At 42.0% G+C, this 26,483-nt stretch overlaps 1 protein-coding gene across 1 annotated transcript in view; it reads left to right on the forward strand.

The window, feature by feature from the left end:
• LOC140234670 (E3 ubiquitin-protein ligase HERC2-like) overlaps positions 1 to 26,483 on the forward strand; it is a 104,796-nt gene that overhangs the window by 25,119 nt on the left and 53,194 nt on the right. The window contains exons 4-23 of the mRNA XM_072314702.1: positions 8,208 to 8,399; positions 9,307 to 9,532; positions 10,110 to 10,370; positions 10,895 to 11,186; positions 11,700 to 11,864; positions 12,384 to 12,593; positions 13,302 to 13,453; positions 14,027 to 14,187; positions 14,648 to 14,761; positions 15,322 to 15,493; positions 16,354 to 16,636; positions 18,341 to 18,541; positions 19,080 to 19,308; positions 19,752 to 20,118; positions 20,930 to 21,123; positions 22,052 to 22,207; positions 23,128 to 23,322; positions 24,228 to 24,413; positions 24,925 to 25,016; positions 25,730 to 26,422. Coding sequence (XP_072170803.1) covers positions 8,208 to 8,399; positions 9,307 to 9,532; positions 10,110 to 10,370; positions 10,895 to 11,186; positions 11,700 to 11,864; positions 12,384 to 12,593; positions 13,302 to 13,453; positions 14,027 to 14,187; positions 14,648 to 14,761; positions 15,322 to 15,493; positions 16,354 to 16,636; positions 18,341 to 18,541; positions 19,080 to 19,308; positions 19,752 to 20,118; positions 20,930 to 21,123; positions 22,052 to 22,207; positions 23,128 to 23,322; positions 24,228 to 24,413; positions 24,925 to 25,016; positions 25,730 to 26,422 — 4,541 coding nt within the window. The remainder of the gene's footprint in view (positions 1 to 8,207; positions 8,400 to 9,306; positions 9,533 to 10,109; positions 10,371 to 10,894; positions 11,187 to 11,699; positions 11,865 to 12,383; positions 12,594 to 13,301; positions 13,454 to 14,026; positions 14,188 to 14,647; positions 14,762 to 15,321; positions 15,494 to 16,353; positions 16,637 to 18,340; positions 18,542 to 19,079; positions 19,309 to 19,751; positions 20,119 to 20,929; positions 21,124 to 22,051; positions 22,208 to 23,127; positions 23,323 to 24,227; positions 24,414 to 24,924; positions 25,017 to 25,729; positions 26,423 to 26,483) is intronic.

Consider the following 26,483-nt stretch of genomic DNA (forward strand, 5'->3'; position numbering starts at 1 on the left):
AGTCTATGGAAGCCTGTGTAGAAAGGAAATTTATAATCGATTATATCTTTTGATATAACAGGACCCCATTGCCATCAAATTTGTGACCATTCACCATTTGTATGCCAGTATTGCGCAGATGGATTTTGAACCAGGCTGCCCTGCTGCTGACAATTTGAGTTGAATGCTCACGTTGATTGATTTATATTGATATTTTAAAGATTTCAAATCACTTTAAAATGCTTGATTGGTGTGTGCTTTTGTATTTCAAGTGTACTTGGCATGTATGTGATGGAATGAAACAACAGTTGTGCTCAAGTTCTATTACAGAGTGAAAGAAAGAAAAATCTGTTGTAAATATTTGTGCAGATGGTACAACCATAGCGTACTTCCTTTACAATTAGTCATACACAGTATGTCACAATCAACCTTGTACAAAAGACATGTATTTATGGTAAAGAAATGCAAGAAACAGCACTGGATTTAAAATGTCTTCGTGATGGCTTTAGGGGGATTACTGTCAAGTCCAAATTGGAAGTGACTAATCACTTCAAAATTTGTGGATGTGGCTGACATTTCAGGTATTTGTAAGACCTATTTTTTGCGGTTCTTGTGCATTACAGCACTTACGCTTGAACTGTGAACACCAAGGGCATGCCATACAAACTTTTGTAGCTAGCGATGTTAAGCTGTACTCTGCCACAAGAGAGTGAAGATATTTTATCAGTTAAAATGTGTTACAAATGAAGGAAGACAGACCTTTAAAACACAATCTTTTTCCCTTTAATAGTGAAAATGATTCATGGTGCAGTGATTATGAGAAATTGTTTGTCATTGCCCAATCATTGAGAACTGCGATTCCAACAAAAGAGCCAGCCATTTCTTATCATGGAAAGTGTTGACATCGTGAACTAGTAAACTAAACAAAACTATAAAAAAAAAAAAAAAAATGGCTAGCAGTGATATAGTGGGTATGTGGAACTGCATGTTATTTTCTTTAAAATAATGTTTAGTATTGCTTTGTGTGATGTTATTTATTTTTTTTTATGGGGGGGGGGGGGAGGGTGGGGGTGAGGTGTTTGAGAGGGGTTTGGGGGAGTTGGCTTTGCTATGTGATTGAATTACTGCCTTGCCAAATATGTTACAATACCTGCCAGGCCTCTGTTAGGGATCAGCCTGCTGTCATTTAAAACTACCTTCGCTGCACTAAATACAGTATGTGTGTGTCTGTGTATTACACACAATCAATAAATGTGTGTACAGTGTATTAAATGAGTGGCATTTTTTCTTTCTGGTAACAAGACTCCTCCTCCTCCCCCCCCCCCCCCCCCAAAAAAAAAAAAAAAAAAAAATAAATAAATAAATGAATAAAAAAAAATCCCCTACTGCGTTGGCCTAAACATAGCACATCAGTGCATGTACATGTATACCATGTTCCTAGAGAGGAGTATATCATATAGCAGATAGAATATTGCTGTTCATACTATCAAGGTCCAAGTGTACTTTATACGATCAATGTAGAATGTGAAATGAATATAAACATGACATCCTAATTAGTTTGATATGCTTTTAGCCCTTGGATGAATGTGAAGAAAGCTGTTCATTGCCTAAATCTTGCAGACACGACAGCCTTACAATTGTATGCTGATAACATTTTCTTATGCTAATTTTCTTGAGAAAAAAAAAGTGATGAACAAAAGTCAGGGTCAACATCTATAGTCAACTGGATATTGTACAACATGTACATATGACCAACTTTGACACTCCTAAACAGATTGCTGTGGTGACAATTTATTTGGATGTTGGTTTGTGTGTATTTGTGTGTGTTTTTGTTTTTGTTTTTGTTAGTGTGCATGTGTGAGATTATCAGTGTGAATGCCAAGAGCATTCAACAGCTTGACTCATGGTGCATGTCTTGATTTTGTGCAACCTTCACAGGATTGACAGGAAATGCCACCAGGTTTGGCCCTCAACACCAACAATACGAGTATTCTGCTCGTTTTCATCTCATAGTCCTAGTCTCTCATTGAAGCGTTAATGAGGCATTCAAATAGCCAAAAACTGAAAAAAAAGAAGAACTTACAAGTAGTAATGTAGGATGGCCATAAATTTGATTTACATAAAAAAGATGCGCACAATAGGTTAAAGGGACTGCTACTCCAAGGAAGAATTTTGCACATGTATCTGATTTTGCTTATCAGAAACACACTACAATGGAGCGTCTTTCATGGCTATAATTTCTGTGAAGAGAAAAACCAAGAAATGATACGTGGCATCCACCAATTTGTCAAATACATAAATTCCAGTTGCAAATTGCTTCTAAATTATCAGGTCCACTGTATGGATAACAATATTAGGCATAAGATGCACATGTGCACATACAGTACGTGTAGGTATGACTACGTAGATAATGGTATGTGTGCACATGTGGTACAAGTAGTCGTGACTCGATGCGTGCAGGGACCAGTGATTCGTATCACTGTATGTTAATCCACTGCATCATACGATCAATGTATTGCTACAGAGCTTCAACCTGGTATAAAGGTTGTGCAAATGCTGTCCTTTCTTTGAGTTGGTAGGAATCTTTTCCAAGAGATGAAAATAGTTGTGATGAATGTCTTACTCTATGAGTGTTGTATCTGTCTTGAAGCAAAAACAAAGCCTTGCTCGTACCATTTAATATTCATCATTCCGTTAGATGGACAAAGCTCAGAATCCTAAATTACTGTATTAAAGCAAGGCGTCTTCACGGCTTGAAATTGTGTGTGTGTGTGTGTGTGTGTGAATTGGAACCAACGGCCCTTTGCTGCATGAAATTTGTGTGAATCGCTGATTGAATTCAATGCATCACATGTACATGTAGTGTCAACTAGGACTTTTGTGTGTATTTTGAGTTTTTCGAATCTTGGCTCTCGTGAAATTTGTGAAATTGAAATACACACAACTATTTCTGGCTTTACAGCATGTAAAAGTGACATTTTGGGGTAACATGTAGCTGTTTTTCAGATGCAAATCTATATCACAAATAAGAATTATCAAATCACTTGCATTATTGATGTGTACCTACAATAAAGTGTGCATGGTACCCATTTCTTGGTATCAAATACTGCATTTATGCTGACTATTTTCACATCTTATGATGTAAGTATGTCTGCCTGCATAGCAGAACCTTTGCCCTGTGAATGCATCGAAACAAAACAAAGCAAGAAAGATCTCAAAGGTATACTGAAAAAAAAAAAACCACCAAATGTTTGTGTGCATTTTAATTTTGCACGAGCCAAGATTCATGAAATTGAAATGCACGCGAAAGTTCATATCTGCAGTATATGCATTGAACGTCAATGCCAATTCGCAAAAATTTAATGCTGCAAAAAAGGCCAAAGGCTACAATTAGCAAAAATTTCATGCTGCGAACATTTCTTGCTTCACAGTAGCATTCAGTGCAGGGCAGTAAAAGTAGTCTTTGTAGCTCCACAGTGCTACATGTACATGTACTGTAAGTAATGTACAACTATTCCCAGCATCGTATAAACTTGAAAGCTGCTCAGCCAGCATCCTCGTCTTGATGATTCAGAGGCAGTTGGCCCCTGGAGCCTCCTCACCCGGGGTTTTTACGTAACGGTTTCCTCAAGAGTGCGGGATTCAACTGACATGGGGTCAAGATTGTCAAGAAGGGGACGTTCCCTATTGTGTCTGTTTGATCAGTGGGTACCATCTTCTGTTCTCACCCCAAAGATTTAGCATTTAAAGGCAAAACATAGATCTCAGAAGGGCTCAAAATTTATCTTCCACCATTTGGAATTTATGAGCAATAAAGGGGTAACCGAAAACTTGCCTGGCTGACACAATTTACCATTATACATGTAATTATTTTTCTTTTTAGTAATTTGAGATCAAAAGAAAAGAAAAAAAATTTCATTCATATGCCAGGGCCAGCACTGTACTTTAAGATGGGGGGGGGGGGGGGGGGGCGGGGGGAGCAGTTTGTACTTCTGGTCCCACTTCCAGGTTTCATCAGCTGACAAGCTAAAAAAAAAAGAAGAAAAGAAAATACAAGTATGTACACCTGTATGGTGTTAACATCAGACCATTACAATTCACAGTTAAATGCAATGTTTGTGTTGTGACTGCAAGCTAAAATCAGTGTTTTTATACCTTTCTAGAGTACATGTAGATACTAACTATGTTGTATTTACAAATAAATTGATGACACTTGATTGAGTTAACATGTAATGTAAATCACAAGCTACATGTGCTAAGCATGTGTTGGCCATATTGTCAGAAATTGTACATTTGCAAGAGAATCATTCTTGTGTCTACCTCTGGAAATGATGGATGTATTCTGAAATCATATGAGTGTTATTTTAGGCCTCTATGATTTATGAGTAGACTTATAATGCAGTTTGTACCTGATGTACATGTATCTGAATTGAAGTTTTGAGTGGGATACTTCGCCTACATGTACAAGATCAGCATTTTAAAACAAAGATTGAGAGCATTCCTTTTTTTTTTTTTTTTTTTTGAAGCACGTTTGAATGAGACAAGCTATAGTTTGTTGAACAAATACAATTTATACAGGATTATTTATACAGTGTGGGCTTGATTTAAGATCATAAATTTCTTCAATCATGCGTTTTCATTAGATTTATGGAGTGCCTGTCATTCCACAGGAAGCAAGTTCATTACTTGCATGCACCTTTATGATCTCATGTTTATAGATGGAGTTACATGCATTCAGGCAACAGACAATTATAGTCAGCAGTGCTGTATTTTTAGCGAGGTGCAGGCATCCTTCGGCATGGACCATAATTTACTCTGTGCTGTCAGTGAACGAGTTCTGTCAGGGCAAAGCAGCAGGCCAAGGACACGATCTAGCCGAAGCGATATTGAGATCCCGTCACGACCGAGATTGGGCCTCTGCACATTCATTTTGCATTTTGCCTTCTAGTGCGGAGCGACGCATATCGTGATGTGCAGAATTTAGATTGCTAAATTTATCGGGAGTGAATGCACAGTGTGACATCAAAAGGTCCACATTTTACATTAGTATACAGATACCGTGTAGGGCCTACTTGAATAAGTCATGGCAGACCTGCTTTGCATTGAAAAACGCATCAGGACTAATCATGACATGTTCCAAAGATGAATATCAACAATTTCGAATGACATAGTTTGTACGTGTGTATTTTACCATTCATTGCACTGCAGTATCTGCTGGAACTGCTGTCCAGCTGTATCATGATTCCAATAATTTGATACCCATTAGTATGATGTCCATTAACATACTACATGTACATGTATAAATTTCAGCGTCGTTCTTGTGTGCATACAGTTATTCAAAATAGTTGCATTTCATTAACGACTTGCTCCTGGCAAATCCATGTACTATGTATTATAACCCTATGGGACATATTGTAAAGAGGCAACTTACATGTAGGGTTAAAATCCAGCACAAGCATGTCACATCCATCCACTCCTCCCCACCCCAGCATTTTTAATACACAGCACATTCACAAGTGCATCAAATGTGTGTTGATTGATGGATGGAGTAGAGATGTGCGCATTATGAAATGAATTCGAGGACTGACTCATCGGAGAACGATAATTGCTTCTCTGCAAGCAAACCCCTGTATGCCCAGTGTGGGGTCATCATGTATTAGATTGGGGATGGGTGATCATGACTAATGCGCCTCTTATGTCCTTGCTGGGGTGGAGAGAGAAGAAAAAAAATAAAAGGAGATCACGATTGCAGCATTGCTGCCCAGTTTAATATATGTATGTCCACTCTGTGTGGGTTTGTTCATCCTCTCGTAGAGGCTTCTTTACTCCCAGACCCACCAGCATGCGCAGTAATGTTGTGCATTGAGGCACCGTACATCATGTGCACTCTGGTACCGGGTTACACACATGCTGAAATAATGGGTCAACAAACTTACGAGGCTCCGAATTAACAAGCCAAGAGGGTTGGCCATTATGTGGAATTTACACTTACACTGAAAACATGCATAGGTACAATCTGTACGCCAGTGTCACCCTTTTTGTGAAACAAGAGGGAGAGGGGAAGGTTGATGGTGCAGTACATGTAGGTTAATTGTCGCTTGAAGTGACAGCTCATGTTACAGGTATGCATGCCAGCATTAAAGGCATCTTACCCATAGTATAACTCGAGAGAATACAACTTATTTACCATGTTTAAACTCCCAGACCTGTGGAAGGTGCGTGTTTTAGGTCTTCAGATTAAGTGAAATGATAATCAATACACGCATAAAACGAAATTCAAGCGATATTTTTGTAATTTCATTTCTCCCAAACAACAATGAACCACTTGTTAATAGATAGTCTGGCTAGATTTGACAAAATGCAAAACTTTTCCTTGGCAAAATTTTCTTTGAATTAAGGAAGGGTGGTTCGCAATGTCATATTTGAATGAAGAGTACAATAATATTGATAGTCTATCATAAATTATAGTTCAAAGCAAGAGAGAAATTGAGTACTTTAAACATTATTTCAATGCATGCTGGGTATTATATGATTTTCTTTGCCTTCACTATACCCTCTTAATACAGCTGTACTTGTACATCGATGAAGGTGACAAATCTTGTTATCTGTGTACAGTGTAATGGTATTTAATCACTTTTTTCTTTCTCGCAAGTGCACAATATACAGTCCTGTACCATGTACTGTGCATGCAACACATTCAACGTATAGCATAAGAGATGTTGCTCCATCTTTGGAGGTGAATACTGATGCCACTGATTATCATCATAATGCAACACACTCCATTGTAAAACATGCATCTGATAGTCTCTTGACTTGTATCATCTGACTGTAGGAGATCAGTTTACCATTGTATTCAGATTCGCGGATACATAGTCTCGGTGCCCCCGGTGCTACCCAGCCCAGTGATGCTCTCTACTATCCACCAAATGCTGCACCTGCCTTTCTCAATCCTCTCCATTTGTGGCTGGAATTTGTCTTTGGCCGACAAACATTCGGTTGGGTCGTAGCACTTGCGGCCAGATCATGCTCGGCCATCGAGCTGTGGTTTTGCCAAAATGTTGATTATAATCTGCTGATGACCTTTGCAAAGAGATTGTACAGTACATGTACACATGTACTGTATAGGAGAATATCACTAGCTCTGGATATTCAGACTTTGTTTACTTGCAAAGTGCACGCCTTTTTCCCCTGGGCTGTGTTGCCCCCATGTTGATACACGACCACCATGGGTGTCAAATTGTTCACACCACAATCAGAGAGGGTTATCGTGTGAATATGTGAATTCCTTTAGTGTTTTGAATAAAAAATAGCCTTTTTTGCATTATTAATTATTTAACATTTTTGTATCTGCCCTCTAGGAAAGATAGAAAGGTTCCAGCGGAAAATTGGATCACAGATTTATGTGGAAGTTGTGCACGCAAGTCTTGGGGGCAGATTTTAGTGCAGGTGTTGATGGAGGGATTTCACAGTTTATGTACTCTGTGTCAGTGGGGAATATATCATGATAATTGATGGCGGTACATTCCCAGTCCCAGGGAGGGGGAAATTGGATGGGGGTGGAAACTACATAGTCCTTAAAATACCGCAACATCCTCAGTGCTGAGTGATGAGAGTTAAAGTCGAATTCATAAGACTTTTCTTCTTTTTTTTTTCCTTTGCTGTTCTAGTTTGTGGCATGTATTCGCATATGCTCTTTTATATACTTTGCTCTATGTTGTGTCTTACAATGCTGTAAGCAGTGTTAAGGTATGTGAATCCCTCAAAAGAAAAATTAGCTGAGCCACCACACCAGTCAGTCAATAGTCTGTAAAACTAGAAATTTTCGCTTGCGTGAAACTGTCGTGAGGAGCCATAATTCGCGAAAGTAAAATGCACGCAAAAGATTTTTTGTCTTCACAATGCAATAAAATGCCAGTGACAATTAGCAAATGTTTCACAATGCAACAGAGACTGTTAGCTCCAATTCACACAAGGAATTAATCAAGACACTTGAGGATGCAGTACTTATTTGAAAACCAACTATCCAGTGCTTCTGTCATATGTAAAATGGCTTCTCTGTTTTGTCTCGTTTTGTTTTCAGCAAGCTCCTACATTAATGAAAACTGTACATGCTTTTACATGCCATAATATCTAATGCCTTGCGAGTCCTCGTCTGTGATGTGTTTTATACAGTATCCTCTTACCCAATAATTCTTCGTCCCAAATTTTGTTTTCCCTCAATAACTCAGGCGAGACGGGCAAGTACTACTGCGGCCGGCGTGTGCTCTCTTGCACCTGTTGTGATGGGCGGTGTGGGCCCAACAGCGGGTGCAACTGCCCCTCCTGCCGGAAGCTGGACGAGGAGGAGAAGCAGTCGGACAATCGGGAGGGGCTCCACTCCAGCAGCTACATGGAGTCCTGGACATGGGGGGCACAGCCAGGTCAGAGGTCAAATGTCATGTGCTGTAACCTTTGTAGATGTTCCAGCATTCACACTTTTTTACTGTATCTAGACCTGATCATTTCATGGAAATTGCATCAATTAAAGAATTCTGTAGCTGTACCTCTCCCCCCCCCCCATTACTTCCCCATCTCAAGCATTATAAGGTTAATGTGCTTGGCATATAGCTACATAGGTATGAGATTCTAAGATTTGTTCATGTAGATACAAATGCTTTGACTGCGATCTACAAACTAATATCCACTTACAATTAGTAGCCTCAGAAAGTTCTGAAATTCTGGCCAGTATATCCAAAGCTTAAAAGGAAAAGTTTGCGCCTATGTGAGTGTTTTAAAACTTACTTTTACATCCAAAAGTCTCATTTTCTCAAGCCAAGTGATACTTAGGAGCATAGTGAGAATTGCCATCAAAAGCCCGACATTCACAGGTACTGTATAGATGTTATTTTCGCGAGGGTTTAATTTTCGCGAATTTCTGTTTGATCGCGAATTCAAAATACGCGAAAATGCCTTGATGCACTCGGGTGATAGTGCATTTGCGTTCGCGTCGGCATCAATATACGAAAACAACATCTCGCAAAAATGTCTATGACCTCTTCATTCGCAAAAATATCTGTTTGCAAAAATAACAGCCTATTTACATTATCATGTGTCATACAACCCAACATCCTCCAGAATACTGCCTTTTGCACCTCTGCTACAGAAATTACCATTTGGGTAATATTCTTTTCATAGGCATAGAATCTTTTGCAAGTACAAATTTGATAGTTGTTGTGTATAATCAGTGCCCCCATTCTGATGGTGTTCACATTGGCAAAAGGTGCTGTTGATACACCAGTAAATACAGAAGTGTTCATATTTTCTTTTCTTCTTTTCCATGGACCCCAGATGTCAGTGAGCTACAGAGTTGCCTGACCTCACTGATCACAGAACAGCGTGATCTCCTGGCCCAGGCCGCCCTGTCCACGCTCTCGTCTGTCCGACTGCGCCAGCGACTGGTCATTTTGGAGAGGTACTTTGTGGCCCTGGCCAGACAGAGTCCTGAGCAGAAGGCGGCCATCATCGGCAAGGCCCCCGAGAAGGGAGCGGTCAAGAAAGTCGAGCAGACCAAGAGGTGAGTCTGGGGAGGAAGTAGAATGTGGAGAATCATGTGAAACTTTGGTTGCACATTGTCAAGATGTACTCTATTCGTCTCCCTTGGGTGGCCGCTGTAACAGATTTGACTGTATAATTTTGTAGGGAAAGATGATATGTAAATTTTTTGCCAATAATGTGAAACTGTAGTCATTATCAAGCTGTACTATAGACTTATCGGTAGAATAATGCAATATAGCAGAGGCATTTCAGTCGCCATAGTGACATTTCTAGTTCCTTCTGTTTTCAGTGATCTTTATTAAGCATTCAAGCTTCCCTGAATCAAAAGATTATTTTTTACTCAGGTCAGTCAGCAAAAAAAAAACCAAACCAAAACAAAACAAAACAAAACAAAATCCAGCAGAGAAAAGCAAAGAGAAAAAAGAAACGACCCAGGAGAATTAGTAGAAGAAATCTGGTGACGGTAACCAGTATGGTATCCTCATCTGCTCAAGTGAAGCCACATGAAAGCTAACTTTGTAGTGGGACAACAGATGGAATTCATTTCGATTCAAGACAATTCCATTTGTCATAGTCACTCTTTCTGTCTCCATTAGTGTGAAGAAGCTGAAGGAACGGGCCACAGCATCCCTGGCCCGGGTCGGTGCCCGCACCGCCCTCTCCTTCGCCTTTGCCTTCCTGCGGCGGGCCTGGAGGTCCGGCGAAGACTCGGACCTGTGCTCGGAGTTGCTGCGGGATGCGCTGGAGGCCCTTCAGTCCCTGCCCGAGGCCACGCTGTTTGACGAGTCCTCTATGTCCAGCGTCTGGGTGGAGGTCGTGGAGAAGGCCACCACTTTCCTCAAGTCTGTCGTCGTAGGGTAAGTCTCCACATCAGGTGCCAGAGGGCTATTGTAGAAAGACCTCTCATGTATGGACACCAAAATTTTTGTAAGAAGATCTTTAGTATCAGAGTGTGATTTTTGATGAGCTGATGGACAATTTGTTAAAGACCCAGGAGCAGAGGGATTCACAGGTAGTCCAGTTTATTTACTGCCCACAGGGGTACATTTGGAAACCACTAAAAGCACCGGTCAAGAAGTATGTGCATCAAAGCATGCACTCATCATTAAAGGTCAACTCCAGGAAAGATTCTTTGGCTGTCTGTGTACTTGCATAGAGATCAGTGATAAAGCTGTATGCAATTTGTTACAGGGATTTTCAAATGTATCCAATCCAGGCCAACCATTCCCTCTATGTTGTCACCACATGACTGGGTCTTTATGTTTTTTTTCATTACCAGGTAATTTTGACACCATTTGTCTTATATGTTCCTCTACTGTTCATATTTTCGTTTTTTGTTTCTTTTTTATATTAATTCTCTGTGCTATCTACATGTATACAGGGATCTGAATGCATGTGCCAGTGCCAAAGGTGTAGACACCATTCCCGTTGCCGACCAACACAGCGCCCTCGCCCTACTCTTGGAGCTGGCGGTGCAGCGGGGCACCCTGGGTCACCTGCTGGACGCCACACTCCTCCTCCTACAGCTGTGGGACAAGGGCAGGCAGGAGCCGGACAACCGCAACAGCCCCCAGGGTACCACGGCACCCATGGTGCCCCTCCTGAGGCGGTTTGAGAACGTGCCCAGCCCCAAGGGGCGGTTCCTCATTGAAGGTGTCGGAGGAATGCCAGAGGTGAGAATCTCATTGAACATATGACCCATTCATATGAAACCAGTCACAAGATGCTAATCTTTGCATCAGGTTCACATAAACTGGGCTTCATTTTTTTTTTTCCAGATTGTGTGTGTAGGCATATTATGCAATGTTACAAAGATTAAATGGGGAGATGATTGATATCTTTTTTTACTTGACAAAAGGTTGTTTGAGGTGAATCATAGTGCCATCTACACAGTAATGTCTCTTTCATATGGTTCAGAGAGTAGTGTCCTAAATTTTCATCTCCTATGTCCTATTACCACTTCAGGCATCCAAATTTTTATTTGCTTTCTCCATGACAGAGCAAGTCATGAGCATAGAAGAAGAAGTGCGACAGAAGTTCATTAATTTTTTTAAGTGATGGCACTTGAGGCTCCTTCATATATTTGAAAGATAACATGCGTGGTCCATAAGCAAGATATGCTGCAGAAATGTGGTTATTCATGAATTACAGGTCACTGTAACTTTTTAATATCTTTGAACTAACAGGTGCCCAGCAGTGCCACCCCTAGTCCCACAGAGTGTTTCCTGCGTTACCTCGAGATACCAGAAGACGAGGATGCTTCGGTGGATTTCCAGCAGGCAGCGGTTATCATCATGTCTCACCTTGACCGTCTTGCTGCCCCCTACATGCCCCCTCCCCTCACTCAGAAGGTAAGATGAACATGTGTTTGTTTTCTTAAAAAAAGACAAGATTTGATTCTCCGTGGTATATTTGTCATCTTTTAGAATGCTGTTTACACTGTTAAATCATACTCCATCCACAATTTAGACTGAAACCCAATTACTTGAGTACCGTGATTATCTAAAAAAAAAAAAAAAAAAAAAACATTAGAAGGTCAGTGTTACATAATTAATTGCAATTTGAATGTATTATCGAATGATCTATTTTGTATATATTGAATTGTTATTGGAAATGTATTTGCTGATGCCATTCTTCTTGTTAAATCATTCATAAAGTGGCTACTAAAAAGAAACAAAAAATAAACTTCCTTAGTTTATAACTTCTTCCGACAAGAGATGGAAGTAATGAAGCCATCAAAGTAGTGAATGATGTTTTAAGAACATAAGGAAAAAAAAAAATCATTTTTTGGTCTTAAAGTAAAATGATAGCTTGTGAAAAATGTCTCTCTTTGATGGTTCTTGAATATTCCTCCTCATTGCAACATGTAGGGACCCCTAATTCCCCAGGGCCAAGAGGTGTGGGGGTGGGGCCTCTTGCCCTTCAAGATGTCCTCTACCAACCCGACGTGTGCCACGCCCTGTGTGCTGGAGACTCTGAGCGAGTACGGCGTGGTCCAGATGTGCTGCTCTGAGTGGTGTCTGTTGGTCCTGACCCGCACCAGCAAGGTCTACATGCAGTACTTCAACAATGAGCCACAGGTCAGTGCTTTGGTAGTGTCATTTTTAACCCCCACGCCTCCCAAAATGCTCTGAATGTGCACCGGTTTCATATAGGGAAAGCCCAGGTTGTGATGATTAAGCATTAAATGCCGTAACTAGTCAGCAACTCGGGTAGTAGCCCTTGGTCCAAGTCTTCCTGATGTCCATACAACTCTATTTGTAAATGTCGTACACATGACATCATATATGCATGTCCACATCTACTATAGATTACCATCTTTTATCTTGCTTGTCTATCTAGACCCAACATCTGAATACGACATAAAGTTCTTCTCCTCCTTCCCCTTAACAAATCTGTTCATCTATTTATATTTGTAATCTTGCCATGTCAACTACTTACATTAGGAAGTGATTACAAGATGTCAAGAAATGTCAATTGTATGTAACTTGGTTATTTTCATCAAATTTTTTCCCTTCCTTTATTTTTTTCGTCAAATATTGTCTCCTCATTGTAGGGCAGAAAGGGGTAATATTGTAATATTTTAGCTGCCCACAAGATATAGTAGAAAAGAAAGAAAAGCAGGGAAGATGTTCTTGTGCAAAACAAATTAGCAGTGTAATTGATACCTTAAAAAATATAAGTGAATGCAGCTATGATGTTTTCTGAAAATGGTATCCCATTAATTGTACTATTAAAGTTTTGTAGCGATGAGATGTAAACACATTTGCTTTTCTGTTCTTGTACAGGGCTTTCACCTGGTGGAAGGATTAGCCAACAGAGATGTCGTGCAGATAGCCACACACCCTGAGGCCAAGCATTATCTGGCCCTGACAGCCGATGGGGAAGTCTATGCGTGGGGCAATGGAGAAGGAGGCAGACTTGGGCTGGGCAATACAAGGTACCCTTTTGCGTGTGATATAAGATTTTGTAGCTGTTCCTAGAAGAACTAACAGACACCAAGCTTGACCATATTTTTTCAGCTTTAGGTATCTTGTCATATGCTATGTTTATATAAAATCAGATTTACACAACAATATTTTGTGAAGTTGGCAGTCATTTTTGTTTCCATTAAAGTGCTTTGCACATTTAAAACACAATGACAGTTTCAAGATTACATGGTGTAGATATGAACATATTTAACTTTTATACTTTCTGACCCCCCCCCCAAAAAAAAAAAAAAAAATCTCTCTCTCTTCGGGAGTCTCTCTGGTAGCTCTTCATTTGTCGTCTTTGATTACATAGTTATTTGTGAGGACTGTTTGTTGCTATATGCCTTGCACATTGTGTGACAGTGTGAGTTGGAAGAGGACTACAAATTCTATGATTGGGCAGTTACAAAGATATGCTACAAACGTAGGGTGTACTGCCTGTGCCATTCGTTTAATTCTTCTTTTCACCACTGCTCAAGTAGCTAAAATCTGGTATGGTAACTAAATGTTCAAGGTCGACATTTTTATTTCCATCACCCCAGTGCCCAAGAGGACCCAACCCTGATCCAAGCTGGCCTACCCTCCAAGACCTCGGGCCAGCACGTAGTCCAGATAGCCTGTGGGAGCACCTACAGCGCTGCCATCACCTCCAACGGAGAAGTCTATACGTGGGGCCGTGGAAACTACGGCAGACTTGGCCATGGTAAAACATTGACTTGACTGTACCGTTGTAGATTTTTCTTCTTTTTTATTTTCTGTGGGCATGGACCCACTGAATATGAGCTTTTATTTGATACAGTTGTTACACCAAATTGCTATCTGAACTGAAATGAACTTTGAATTGTGATTTTTAGAATGCCATATTGATATTGGGTACCTGAGATTTGTGATGAGCAGCAGATCTGTCTTTTGTTACAAAATGACTACAGTCCATTGCTTCATTAATACCACAGTTATGTAACAGGTGTAACTCTTACCAGTATCGGATCATTATTCTGTTTGTCTGTTCTGTTGCTTTCCTGTATAGTGCCTCTTCTCTGTTGAGTCTGCTGTTCTGTTACGACAAAGTTTTTTCCTTTCATGAAACTCGGCTCTGCCAATATTGTCTCAAACTCCCGTATTAATCCCTTGACTCTTTTTTTTCCCCTCGCCATCAATCAAAGGTAACAGCGATGATCAGCTGACACCGAAGCTAGTAGCCGGCCTGAAGGAACAGAAGATAGTGGACATTGCCCTGGGAAGCAATGATGGTCAAACACTGGCCATCACGGACACAGGTCAGCAGATGCTACCATTACTTCCTGTATCACGTAGTGGACCCAACTAAGTTACTACCAGTAACTTTCATTTATTTTATTTAAGCATATATTTTTGCTATTGTAGTTGGTCAGCACCAGGAGTGTTTTGATATACATGTAGATATAGGATGATATTACATATGACAAGCAAAAAAAAAAAAAAAATCACATGCTTTTATTTTCACGCAAGTTTTGTGATGCAGAAATGTGCAAAAACTTTCACACTTTAACAGCAGTCACAATCTTTTCTGCGTAAACATGAAGAGGCTTGTCTTGTACCTTTGCACAATATCATCATGCTACAAAACAAAATCTGTGTTTTTGTTAGAGGAAAACTCTGTCAACCCTATAACTGGTACTTCATTGTAAATATGCTAAAAACAGAGACCAGCTAAACTCAGTAATGTAGGATCAGAACAGCCAAATTCACCTCATTACAAGCGGTACCTCGTTCTAAGTGAATGCACTGCAACGCAGTTTCCCTATGTCAATAGCCTGTGATGCCATCTCCCCCAATAACCAATGCTTTTCTTGCACAGGTGCTCTATACGCTTGGGGCAACGGCGACTACGGCAAGCTGGGGCGGGGCAACAGCGATGGTTGCAAGGTGCCCAAGGTGGTGGAGAAGCTACAGGGGCATCATGTGATCAAGGCCTGCTGCGGCAATCACTTCTCACTGGCCCTCACCAAAAACGGTGCCATCTACACATGGTAGGGTTTTGAAGTGCTTGATTTCCACCGTACCTTCCCAATTTTCATGATTATCCGCCCTGTTTGTTTGGATATTTTTCAACTAAGATACAGTAGTTATGTTTTGTGTATGATTCTGTTATTCTGTTGGATTTTGTATGATGTAGGCACTTTGAGCCGAGTAGGAAGAGTGGACGAAATGCTTAATTCATGTTTGTATGTGAGTATGAATGTAGGTAAAAAAAAAAAGTTCTTCCTTTGCATGTATGAATTTTTGTGATCAAGTTGTAGTATGAATCGAATACTAACTGGTATCATTTATTTTTGTATATGTTTGTGTTTCTTTGTAAATGTGATTGGTGTCATTGAACAAAATCTATATTTAGAATTCAACAAAAGTATGTATACATGTTATGTATGTATATTTGATGAAAGATGCATTGGAATTATCTGGACTGTTATGTTGTTCTTGACAGGAGCTCATTTGATCAGCATTTAGATGACATTGATTACTCAGCAACAAAAGCTTTAACATGACCAAATTTGAACAGTAGCAGTGTATTTCACAGAGAAAATTTATATGTGTTGGAAAATTTATATGTGTTGGGCTTGTATACATGATTCTGACTGACTAAAGGAAGCACTTAGAAGTAAAGATCAACACTCTTAAGATAAATACAATGTTAGATACAGTGTTGGACACATTTGTAAAAGGAATGAAACAAGACACTGTGTTGAAATTTGACTATGTTTCTGCACTTTCTGGAAAAAAGAAAATGCATTAATAAATCTTCCATAACAAGACTGCATGTATTTAGAGCAAATAGTTAACTTGAAATTTTACATCTCTGCACCGAATCTTTGAAATCTTTCTTCTCCAGGGGCAAGGGAGAAGGACACAGACTCGGTCATAGCTCCGAGGAGCACCAGCGGTTCCCCAAGATGATTGAGGCACTGCGCAGCAAGAAGGTCACCGACACGGTCGCAGCCGGCTGCCACACCGTCGCCATCACCGAGTCCGGCGAGTTCTTCTGCTGGGGCCGCAACGACCAGGGCCAGCTGGGTCTGGGGGAGGCTGCGGTGAAGACTAGCAAGGGAGAGCCGACCTTAGTAGAGTGTATGGAGGGGAAGAAGCTGTGCGGACTGGCTTGTGGTGTGTCACAGGTAAGGGACGATCAGATCGGCAGCTTCGGGGTTAACGGATGGAATGGGAGGGCTCATGAATTCATCCTTATGGGACCACTACCTGCAAAATTGCCATGAGTGTGTGCATTGAGGTTTGCCAATGGTCTTGGTGGAGTCAATAGAAAGATGAATGGGGGTTGTTATGAGGAAGACATCTCATCATCTTCGCAGTTAATTTTTTACCCTCCATACCTCATCTTGTCATTGTGGAGTTGCCGTAACATTGATGATATGAGATTAACTCATTACAGAATTACTGGCGCTACAAATTGCCCAGTGATGAGATGGTTATACTATTAATTAATTTCTTTTAGGGTATGATTACATGAGGAACCCTTCCTGTGCCATTGAATCAAATGTGCCCAAATTCCATACACATATACCTATGGACAAGATATCAATGTGGCATGCAGAGGGTTTGTAAGCACATACAAAGACAAATTATAGCCAGACATTCTTCCCTCGTGCAAAGCACGAATGTTGTATTAGTGTCTAAAATACATGAGATGAATAAATCTCCTACTTGTTTACATGTGTCGACACCCTGCTCCAGGCAGAGAAATTTGAGTTGAATGTTTTGTTATTGACTATCAAGCACAGCTTAATTCTCGCTATCGCCAATGACGTAAAAAGTACCCGGATGTTGATTTAAGCGTCATTTATGGTGCATTATGGGATAGTCCGGTAGCAAAGTCACTTCCGTTCGTACACGCGTGATACGTGACTAATGCTATTTACACACACAACCGACTGTATTCTACGTGTACTTCCTGTTTTCTTGACTTGAATTACAGCTTTAATATGATTTGAAATTTCTCCATTCTTAAGAAATTGCTGTTAATACGACTATTGGTTGTTGCTGCGAAGCTGCCATGTGTTGTTCGCACGACAATAAATGAAAAAAATCTGCAGAAATAGGACCCTTACTGGCATGCGAGACGTGACGTGGCTGCGAGGGTGAAGTTTGTGGGTGACTCCACAGCGCAGTACGTGCACGCGCGACTTACTGGTAGTGGTAGTAGGCCTAGTGCCTACATACTTACTTGGAAGAAGTTTCTTCGGAGACAGGATAAGTTCGAGATCACGGTTCGTTCCTGATTGTGTTCGCGACATTTCGACAGAGAACAAATAAAAAAAGATGGGCATTCCATGACGATATCCAGGTGGGTGAATATTTTCCAGCATATTTGCAGCGTATGCAAAGATGACTGATCTGTGATGTGCACATCGATCGCATGATCAAGCAGTATGCTGTACCGGTATGTGTTAGCTTATGCGCTGCGTGCAGTGGTGCATGCTAATGCAAGGCCAGCCGATGGCCTATACATAGGGCAATGCATGCGGGGACTATCAGTGTACAAGTATGACAGGCCTGGCCTCTCCCTGGCTCGGGTGGTACAGCCGCCTATATACTGTACTAGTATCCGTGGTTGGCGCGGCGCTATAGGTAAGGTACACGTACGCGCACGCTAGCGCTGTGCAAATTATGCCCCGCGCCGGAAGTGCCCTTGCTACGAAGTGGACTAAATCTTGACGAAAAAGCCACATCCGGGTACTTTTTATGTCATTGGCGATAGCGAGAATTCACTGAAATGTCTTTATCAATGCCCCTCCCCTTTTCATCTCCCACTCCCTCCTAATCCTCCTCCCTTGTCGTTTTCCTCTCTCTCCATCTCCTTCTAGACCTTCGCCTGGACATCGAGTGCCCACTGGTCAGTTGGTCTCCACGTCCCGTTCAGTGTGGACGTGACCCGGACCACGTTTGAGAAGCTGGACCTGCTGCTGCAGAGGGTGTGTGAGGGGATCGAGGGGTCGGGCGACTGGCCCCCTCCCCAGGAAAAGGAGTGCATGGTGGTGGCTGCCCTCAACCTACTCAGGCTCCAGGTATGGTGGAAGAACTTGCGTTATGATGGTGTACCCATTGCTTACTGGTGCATTGTGTTCAGTCTCTTTGTGTGTGTATGTGTGTTAGAACTGGTGTCAGAATTCTGTTCCCACTGTGTACACATTGTGTACTGGTAGGATAAAATAAGAACACATATTTTCTTCATCAAAAATAAGAACACATTTTCTTCATCAGAAATAAAGAACACATAGTTTCTTCGTCAACTTCAGAACACACATATTTTTCAATGTGGGAAGAGTGACAGATAGCCTTTTCAGGGCCGCCTCTTATTCCAGAAAGTAGTCGATGCATGGTGGACTGGATTTTCAAATGAAAACACTTATTTCTGAACTGTGAATTTGCATGCTTGATAGTATTTTGTGTTTCTCCAAAATATGACTGGTGCCTTCAAAGTATGCTTGTCCGTTTTGTATTTTTAAAAACTGTGCATCAGTATGTTTTCATGTGTGCAGAGGTTGGCAGACCCTGTAATGGTGTATTTTATGTGCGGTGTTTCTCACTTTCTGTTCCCCACAGCTTCACGTGGCCATCAGCCAGAGCCAGGACCACGAGCGCCTTGGGCTGGGGCCCAAGAGCCCGCTGCTGTCTAGCCTGAAGCAGCGCATTGTGGAGCTGGCCAGCAAGGCGGGCATCATCACCACGGTCCAGAGTGCCGCCCAGGCCACCTTGCAGACGGGCTGGTCCATGCTGCTGCCCACGGCCGAGGAGAGGGCCAAGGCACTCTCAGCGCTACTGCCCAGCGGAGGTCAGTCAACCCCTTTGGGACCTTTGTGCCCCTCCTGACTCGATACTGTAAAACCAGAAATGTTCGCTTGTATTAAATTTTTCTGAAATTTCCAGCATAATTCTGTTTTTATTTGTCTACATCCATGCCATGTAGATTTTTTTTTTTTCACAAGAGGCTTTATTTTCTGTATAGATTACTGATAAGTAGTAGTTGGGTTTGTTTTTTCATAAAATAAGTAACCATTTGATGTTTTGATTGTTTGTAAATACTGGGTTAAAAATTCAATTTTTAAACCTGCACCTGTTTGAAACTGACATGCATCATCTCAAACAAAACCATTCATTATTAAAAAAAAAAAAAAAAAAAAAAACTTGGACTGATGTGAAGTTGTCCAGAGTGAGCATTCTGCACCACAATTATACTTACAGTAGAATCGTATGCTTTGATTTTTTTGGCTGCAGGTACAGAGAGTGTGTCGATGACACCAGGCAGACGCTTCATGATGGACCTACTGGTAGGCAGCCTGATGGCGGACGGAGGTCTGGAGTCCGCCCTGCACGCCGCCATCCGGGCCGAAATCCGCCAGATGGAGAGCCAACGGGAGAAGGACATCGCCGACCCCAGCAGCGAGGGAGAGGCGGAGGAGGAGGAGGGTGCCCTCCTGCTCCAGGGCCCCGAGGGGACCCGCGACGGCCCGGAGCAGGTGCCCCTGGAGGGGCACCGCAGCAGGAGGAGCAAGAAGAAGAAGGCGGTCGTCTCGGCGACCAGCGAGGAAGGGGGCATCAGTATGAGCATTCCCTTGCTGCAGTTGGTGCAACAGCTGCTGAGGTGAGAGATGGGATTAAAGGATGAATTACATCACAATCATAAATTGTCCGCAGTATACGCTGAAGAATACCTAAATGATGATGTCATGGTCTCTTGTTATAGCTTGGGTTGGAAACAGGTGCGAGCATAGGCACTCAGGCCAGGTGAGGTTGTTTTCAGCCGGTTTCCATGGCGATGAATGGCTATGACATCACACTTTAGTACTCTAGAGAGATTCCCCACAGAGTAAAAGCTATTGGGGATGGCTGAGACCAAACTTAAGTGAGAAAGGAAATCATTCATCATGCTCACTGCAAGAATATGAACGCACTTGTATCTGAGAAATTGAGCATCTTTGGTAGAAGCGGTCATAAGTAGTTTGCTTGATAAATCATGGCATTTTTTTTTTTTATACTGCAAGTGAAAAGACTTCTTTGAATGTTTCAACTTTCTAATTATGATACTGGAAAGACAGTCAAGAAGTATTGTTAAGGGTAAACCAAGACTGATTACAGAATTATGAGACTCTGTACAAAATATTCCTTTGCAACATTTTTCATTTATTTATTTTTTTTTTTTTTTTTTTTTTGGGGGGGGGACAACAGGTAGGACTGTTCCAGTTGCTATGTAACACTAAATGGATATTGCTACATTTAAAAGAAAGAATATCAGGTCCTTGTCAAAGGGGAACTGTAAACATGAGAACCTCAAGATGGTCTAGCCAGAAATTATACATGTTAATTGTTATCCCTACATCAGATCTTGTCCACCTTCACTGCTGATATAAAAAATGTTATTTCCTGTAACATTTCTTTCTCTCTCTCTTTCCCAGGAATGCATCCTCCCTGACGCTTTCCAAGCTACAGGAGCTCTCGGCCGAGTTCAACAAGATGGAGCCGCAGCCGGACAAGATGTGTGGAGTCAAGTCCACCTCCCTGGAGCTCCTGCTCAAGTTCCAACGACTACTGGTCCACACCCTCTTCCCATATGAGGAGGAGAAGCAGAAGGCTTGTGCCCAGGGAATAGGTGAGGATCCCTATTTGTCCAACATCAGGTCTTTCTCTTTAATCTCAGAGCTGCTTAGTCTCTCTGATTCTACAGTTGGCTTCCTGAAAATGTCAATATCTCTCCATGTCTAGATAAGAGAATATAAGAATCTCCTTGCTTCTGGAAGTCATTTACCCATTGAAATGCATTTATTAGGCGGTGACACGACATTTGCTCCTGCGATAATTGCTTCAGTCCTATTTTCTCCAAGGACTTAGGGTTAGGGTTCAGTTTGTGATAGGGTTTGGTTTGTGATAGGGTTTTAGAATTAGTTTGATGTGAGGATTAGGATTAGGTTTAGGGTTATGTTTGTGGATGGAATTTGTGTGTGGCTTAGTGTGCAGATATTTCAAGGAGCAATTCTCGCAGGAGCAAATGTCATGGAGCCGTATTAAACAAGTATCTCCCCAACTGCTCTTTGGGGTCTCCCTGATTTCAATAGATGAATGTTGGCATCCCTGGAATCTCAAGGCTCAAATATCAATGAAAATGAAGTGAAATGTTTCATTTTCTTCCACTGTGAAAATTCTGTAATTGAGAAATCCACCCTTTGTCCAAGTATGAATGTGTTATCATGTGACAGGAGTTATTTTTTTATATTAGCCCTCATAAAAAACTGTAGAAGGGCAAGCAAAATTCTAAATTGCTGTAAATTCAATGTACAGCAGAACTGCACATATGCATTGAAATGCATTAGAATACATAATGCTCAGTTACATTGACATCAGTATTTTAGAATTTTGGAAGGGCACATTTAGAATAATGCTGTGCCACAAAGGAAATTACAGCATGAGGTAATGAAATTGTTCTGTTGGGTAGTGGATGGCCACTGAAGTCGTAGCATGTCTCGCCAACAACTGGAACCAGACATTTTGTAGGGTACTTACAATGACTCGTCTCCCCTCAGATGCTGAACTCCTTGGAGCTGGATCCTTACTCAAGAAGTATGTCACACTCCTGGTGACCCACATCAGAGACATCATGCCCACGGCAACCACTCTTGCAGCCCGGTCTCCCAAGCGGTTTGCCTCTGTCGCTGACATCATTGAATCGGACCTATCAGGTATATCATACACCCTTGTTTCCTTTGTATTTCTGTACCTCTTCATGCCCAGGGTTCGAAATTGGCGATGGTCCGCTGGCCATTGGCTACCCAAAATCAGGTCGGACTAGCTAAAATCAAAAAATTCTGAAGTTACTAGTCCGTCCGGCTAGCCAAAATATTGCTTCAGTGTCAAAATTGATTCTAAGTAGTCCTCCTGGCTAGTTAAAAAAAAAAAGTTAAGTGCGACCCCTGATGCCTTGCACATACATGCACTACTGTACATGTATGTGCCACATATTAACTGAGGTGAACATATTGAGCAAGGGAGCAGTGTTTCCACACAGTCAGTAGCGCATATCAGTGTCCTGTTACACTTGTCGTAGGAGAGATGAAACAACTGTAGAAAGCTGTGTTTGCATTGGAGTGCATATAGCTGGGGGAAAAAATAGAAGAAACAAGTGATCCTCATCGGAAGATTTGCATAAACTGCTGTTAGAGAAAATCATGTTTTTAGATGTGTCTTCCAGAGATTAACCTGCAAAAACATATGTCAAAGCAGGAAGGGAAATCTTTATGCCATATCGTAAACTGTCATAGAATGCATGCATCGCAGTCTTTACCTTTGCAAATGCAGTTGTTAACCTACATGTACATGGTATATTTACCAAACACCATCATGCAGTTCACTTTGGCATGGTTTTTGCACGCCCTGTATAAAGTACCAAAGTGATGATGTCACAGTCTTTGGTTATAGCTTTGGTTGGAACCAGATGCAAGCATGGTTAGCATCGGGCCAGGTGAGGTTTTTTAGAACCATTTCCATGGCGATGAATGGCTATGACGTCACACTTCGGTACTCCATTGTTGCTCCAGTCCTGATTATATGGTACTCGATGATGTCCATTGACGAGTTTGTTCTTTCATTGACTAATGTCCAGGTGTGCTCCTTCCAGAGCTGGTGACCTGTCTAGTCATGCTCCAGACGAAGTGTCCGCTGATCATCCAGAAGTGCGGAGCCGTGACCGTCTTGGCGGGGCTCCTCGACACGCTGGACTCCTTCAACCGGCTGGCTCCCGCCCTGGAGAAAGAGGACTCCGATGACCTGGCATGGCCAGGACTTCCTGGTGCTGCACGTGAGTTTTACCCTACATCAACATGTAGTCAATCTTTATGCTATTGCTATGCGATGTCCATTATAGGTGAATCTTTTATAGAGTTTACTGTTTTTACTTTAATTGTGCAAATAGTAAAGAACATTAAGAGCTGAACAGGCAGTTGTTTATATTATTCTATATTGACATAAGCCATAATCAAATCACTGGGAAAAAAAGGGAAAGAGGAAAAAAATAATGTGGAAAAATGGAAAACAAACAAATTTTGGCCTTGAAGTTTGCAACCCATACACATGTCATATTCCAAACCAACACTGTGACTTACAATGTATGTGTTGTATAAAAACGAATAATGTTTCTCATGACTGCATAAGATGTAAGTCTGTGCATTGATAGAAAGCATGTCGCCGTCGCTGGGGCGACAAGACCTCGTATCTACAAAATGTCAAATGTTCAGGAGAGCCAAAAAACATGGCGGCCAAAGCACTATAGCGAATGGGGTAGCCTTTCCTTTGACATGCCGTGGTGGCTTCATTTTTGGAGTAAAACAGTTGGGATTTGTACAGGACCTCACTTAACCCATTATTTGACTATTAATAAAAAAAAGTCGTTTTCACCAAAACTGCAGATACAAGGTCTTGTCATCCCAGCAACGATGTATTAACTAGTCTGGGTGTGTGTGTGTTTGTGTGTGTGTGTGTGTGTGTGTTTCTTTTTAATGCATCGTGTTTAACTTTCAATGATGGCCTGCCTGCAGCCGATCAGGTTCCTTCACAAAGATCCCGACAAACGGCTCAATATTTAACTATCAAACCTTCAAGCAACATACTATTTGAATATCTCATATTTCAAAACCAGTCAGATACAGACTGACATATGCCAGGATGATACATTTTCCCCAGTCCTCTCCTTGGTCCCATGCACAGGAACTCCCGTCAGTCTCCAGTCGGAGCCGGCCTCTCCGGACGAGCTCCCGATGATCCGCAAGGCTGACCTAGAGAACCACAACAAGGACGGCGGTCTGTGGGTGGTGATGGACGGCAAGGTCTACGACCTCAAGGACTTCCATGCCGATGCCCCCTGTGGCAGGGATACCCTTCAGCAGTATGCCGGTCAGTTAGATGATTGTGTGACAGAGGTCATAAGGTTCACAGAAAACACATGCAAAGAAGATCACACATTCTTAAAATCAAAAGTCTTTTATACTCCAGTAGAGACCTCAACTATGCCGAAAGAATAAGGGATGTCTTGCAGTTATCAGGTAGCAACATCCCAACGTTTTGAAGCAAGAGGTTGTCCATATGGAATTCTAGTGAGTGTTTCAGTTGTAAGAATGAAATGTGATAGCAGTGGTGGAAATAAGAGAAATTGCACTTCTATGAAAACAATATGTGCTGTATTACAACCTTGGTGATTATTGTCTTGAATTATGTGGATATCTTGTGATCATCTGGATCACAATCACGATAACATCCTACAGACATCAGGCTCAGCATATTGTTCAAAAATGTATTTTTCAAGTACATTCTTAACTAGTTGCAGATGGTTAGATTTTGTTGCAAACCAGTCTTGGGCTAATCCTAAATAGGGCTACTGACTGTGATCGCTGCATTCCTTTCACAGCCCGCGATGCCACGGAGGCCTTCCATGCTGCCCACCACTCCATGGAGATCATTCAGATGAGAGAGCAGTTCCTCGTCGGCGTCTACATTGAGGTAACCTAAATTTCGTTTCGTCTGTTTTGGTGGTATGGTTTACCTGTCTGTCCATTCTTTCATCATGCTCTGTTCCTTTCTCACTGCCTCTTGTTAACTTTTCTCTTTGTGTGACAAGTAAACATACTGGCCTGGATTTGAGTTCGCAAAGGAAGTTTGAATGTAATTCTTGGATTATGATAATTTTGATCGCTTAAATATGCACATGCCAACAAAAATCCAATACTTCCAGCACTGGATCTGCGAGTTATGCCTGTTTTGCACTTAATTAACTCCATAGACAAGATATAAACCATGGATTTGATTTGAATCTCTGTGAATTCCGGCCACCACAGTCTGTGTGTATCAAACTCACAATGTAGTTTGCGAATTGACCGGATGCAGGGTGTGGTTGAGGTTGTGTGATGTGGTATTATATCAGTTGTTGGAGAAAGTTTTGAAATAAGCTTTCTAAGACCTTAAACCTATAATGTACTCTTTGCATAGTATACACTGCTTCATTCAAAAGTTTTTGCTAAAAGATTGTTTTCCTGTGATTTCTACAAGTTAGAGATGTTGTCCGTATAATAGTCCCAAGTGAAAAAGGTCACTACATCAGTGCTGTCTCTAAACCTGGATTATGAGCAGATATAATTGACAGGTGTATGCCAGTATTTTTTTACATGGGAATCATCTGAAAGGAAGTCTCGATGGTCTTATGTTGTTCTTGGCAGCCGGAGCAGGATGAGATTGTGACGTCGGACAATGCGGTAATCTCTTCTCCCCTGATGGACACCGAGCGGACCCTGGGCCTCCTGCTGGGCCTTCACTCTTGCCACCAGGCTCGCAGCCTGCCCGTGACACCGCCAGAGCAAGAGTACCAGGGTTGGCTCCGGTCACGCCTCTTCAGCAGCGGCATGCAGCTGGGCCAGCGCCCCAGCTACTTTGAGCGCGGGGGAGATGGTGACCGTGAGCGCTCGCCCGACCAGACAGCATCGCTTCTGTCGCCTAGCCAGGGAATAGTGCCCTCACTGCACAAGTTTGATGACAACATGAAGTCCTTCTCCCGCTGCGCCTCGCAGGCAGACATCGCCAAACCCTTCCTGCAGGCACTGGCCGAGGGGCGCCTCCAGGACACCAACGTGAAGACGTTCCTGGCGCAGTGCGAGCGCTACTGCCGCTCCCACCACCTGGTGCTGCCCATCGAGTTCTCCGTGACACACTCGGTGGAGATCGTCTGCCGTCTCCTTATGGCTTGCATCCTCAAGCACCACGACCTGGGCCACGTCGCACTGGCCGTTGTCGAGCACAGCATCCAGACGGAGGGCGTCCCCGTCGTCATCCATCGGCACCACCATGTCTTTGTGCCGCGCTCCATCGCCGACATCTGCAAGGTTGTCTTCCAGGCCAAGAGAAGCCTTGTGAAGGTTAGAATCTTAGAAACAATGTGTGTGTGTTATTCTGTAATCCGTTGCTTCTTTTATTCTT

The sequence above is a fragment of the Diadema setosum genome, chromosome 11 (genome assembly GCF_964275005.1).
Source record: "Diadema setosum chromosome 11, eeDiaSeto1, whole genome shotgun sequence".
Lineage (NCBI taxonomy): Eukaryota > Metazoa > Echinodermata > Echinoidea > Diadematoida > Diadematidae > Diadema > Diadema setosum.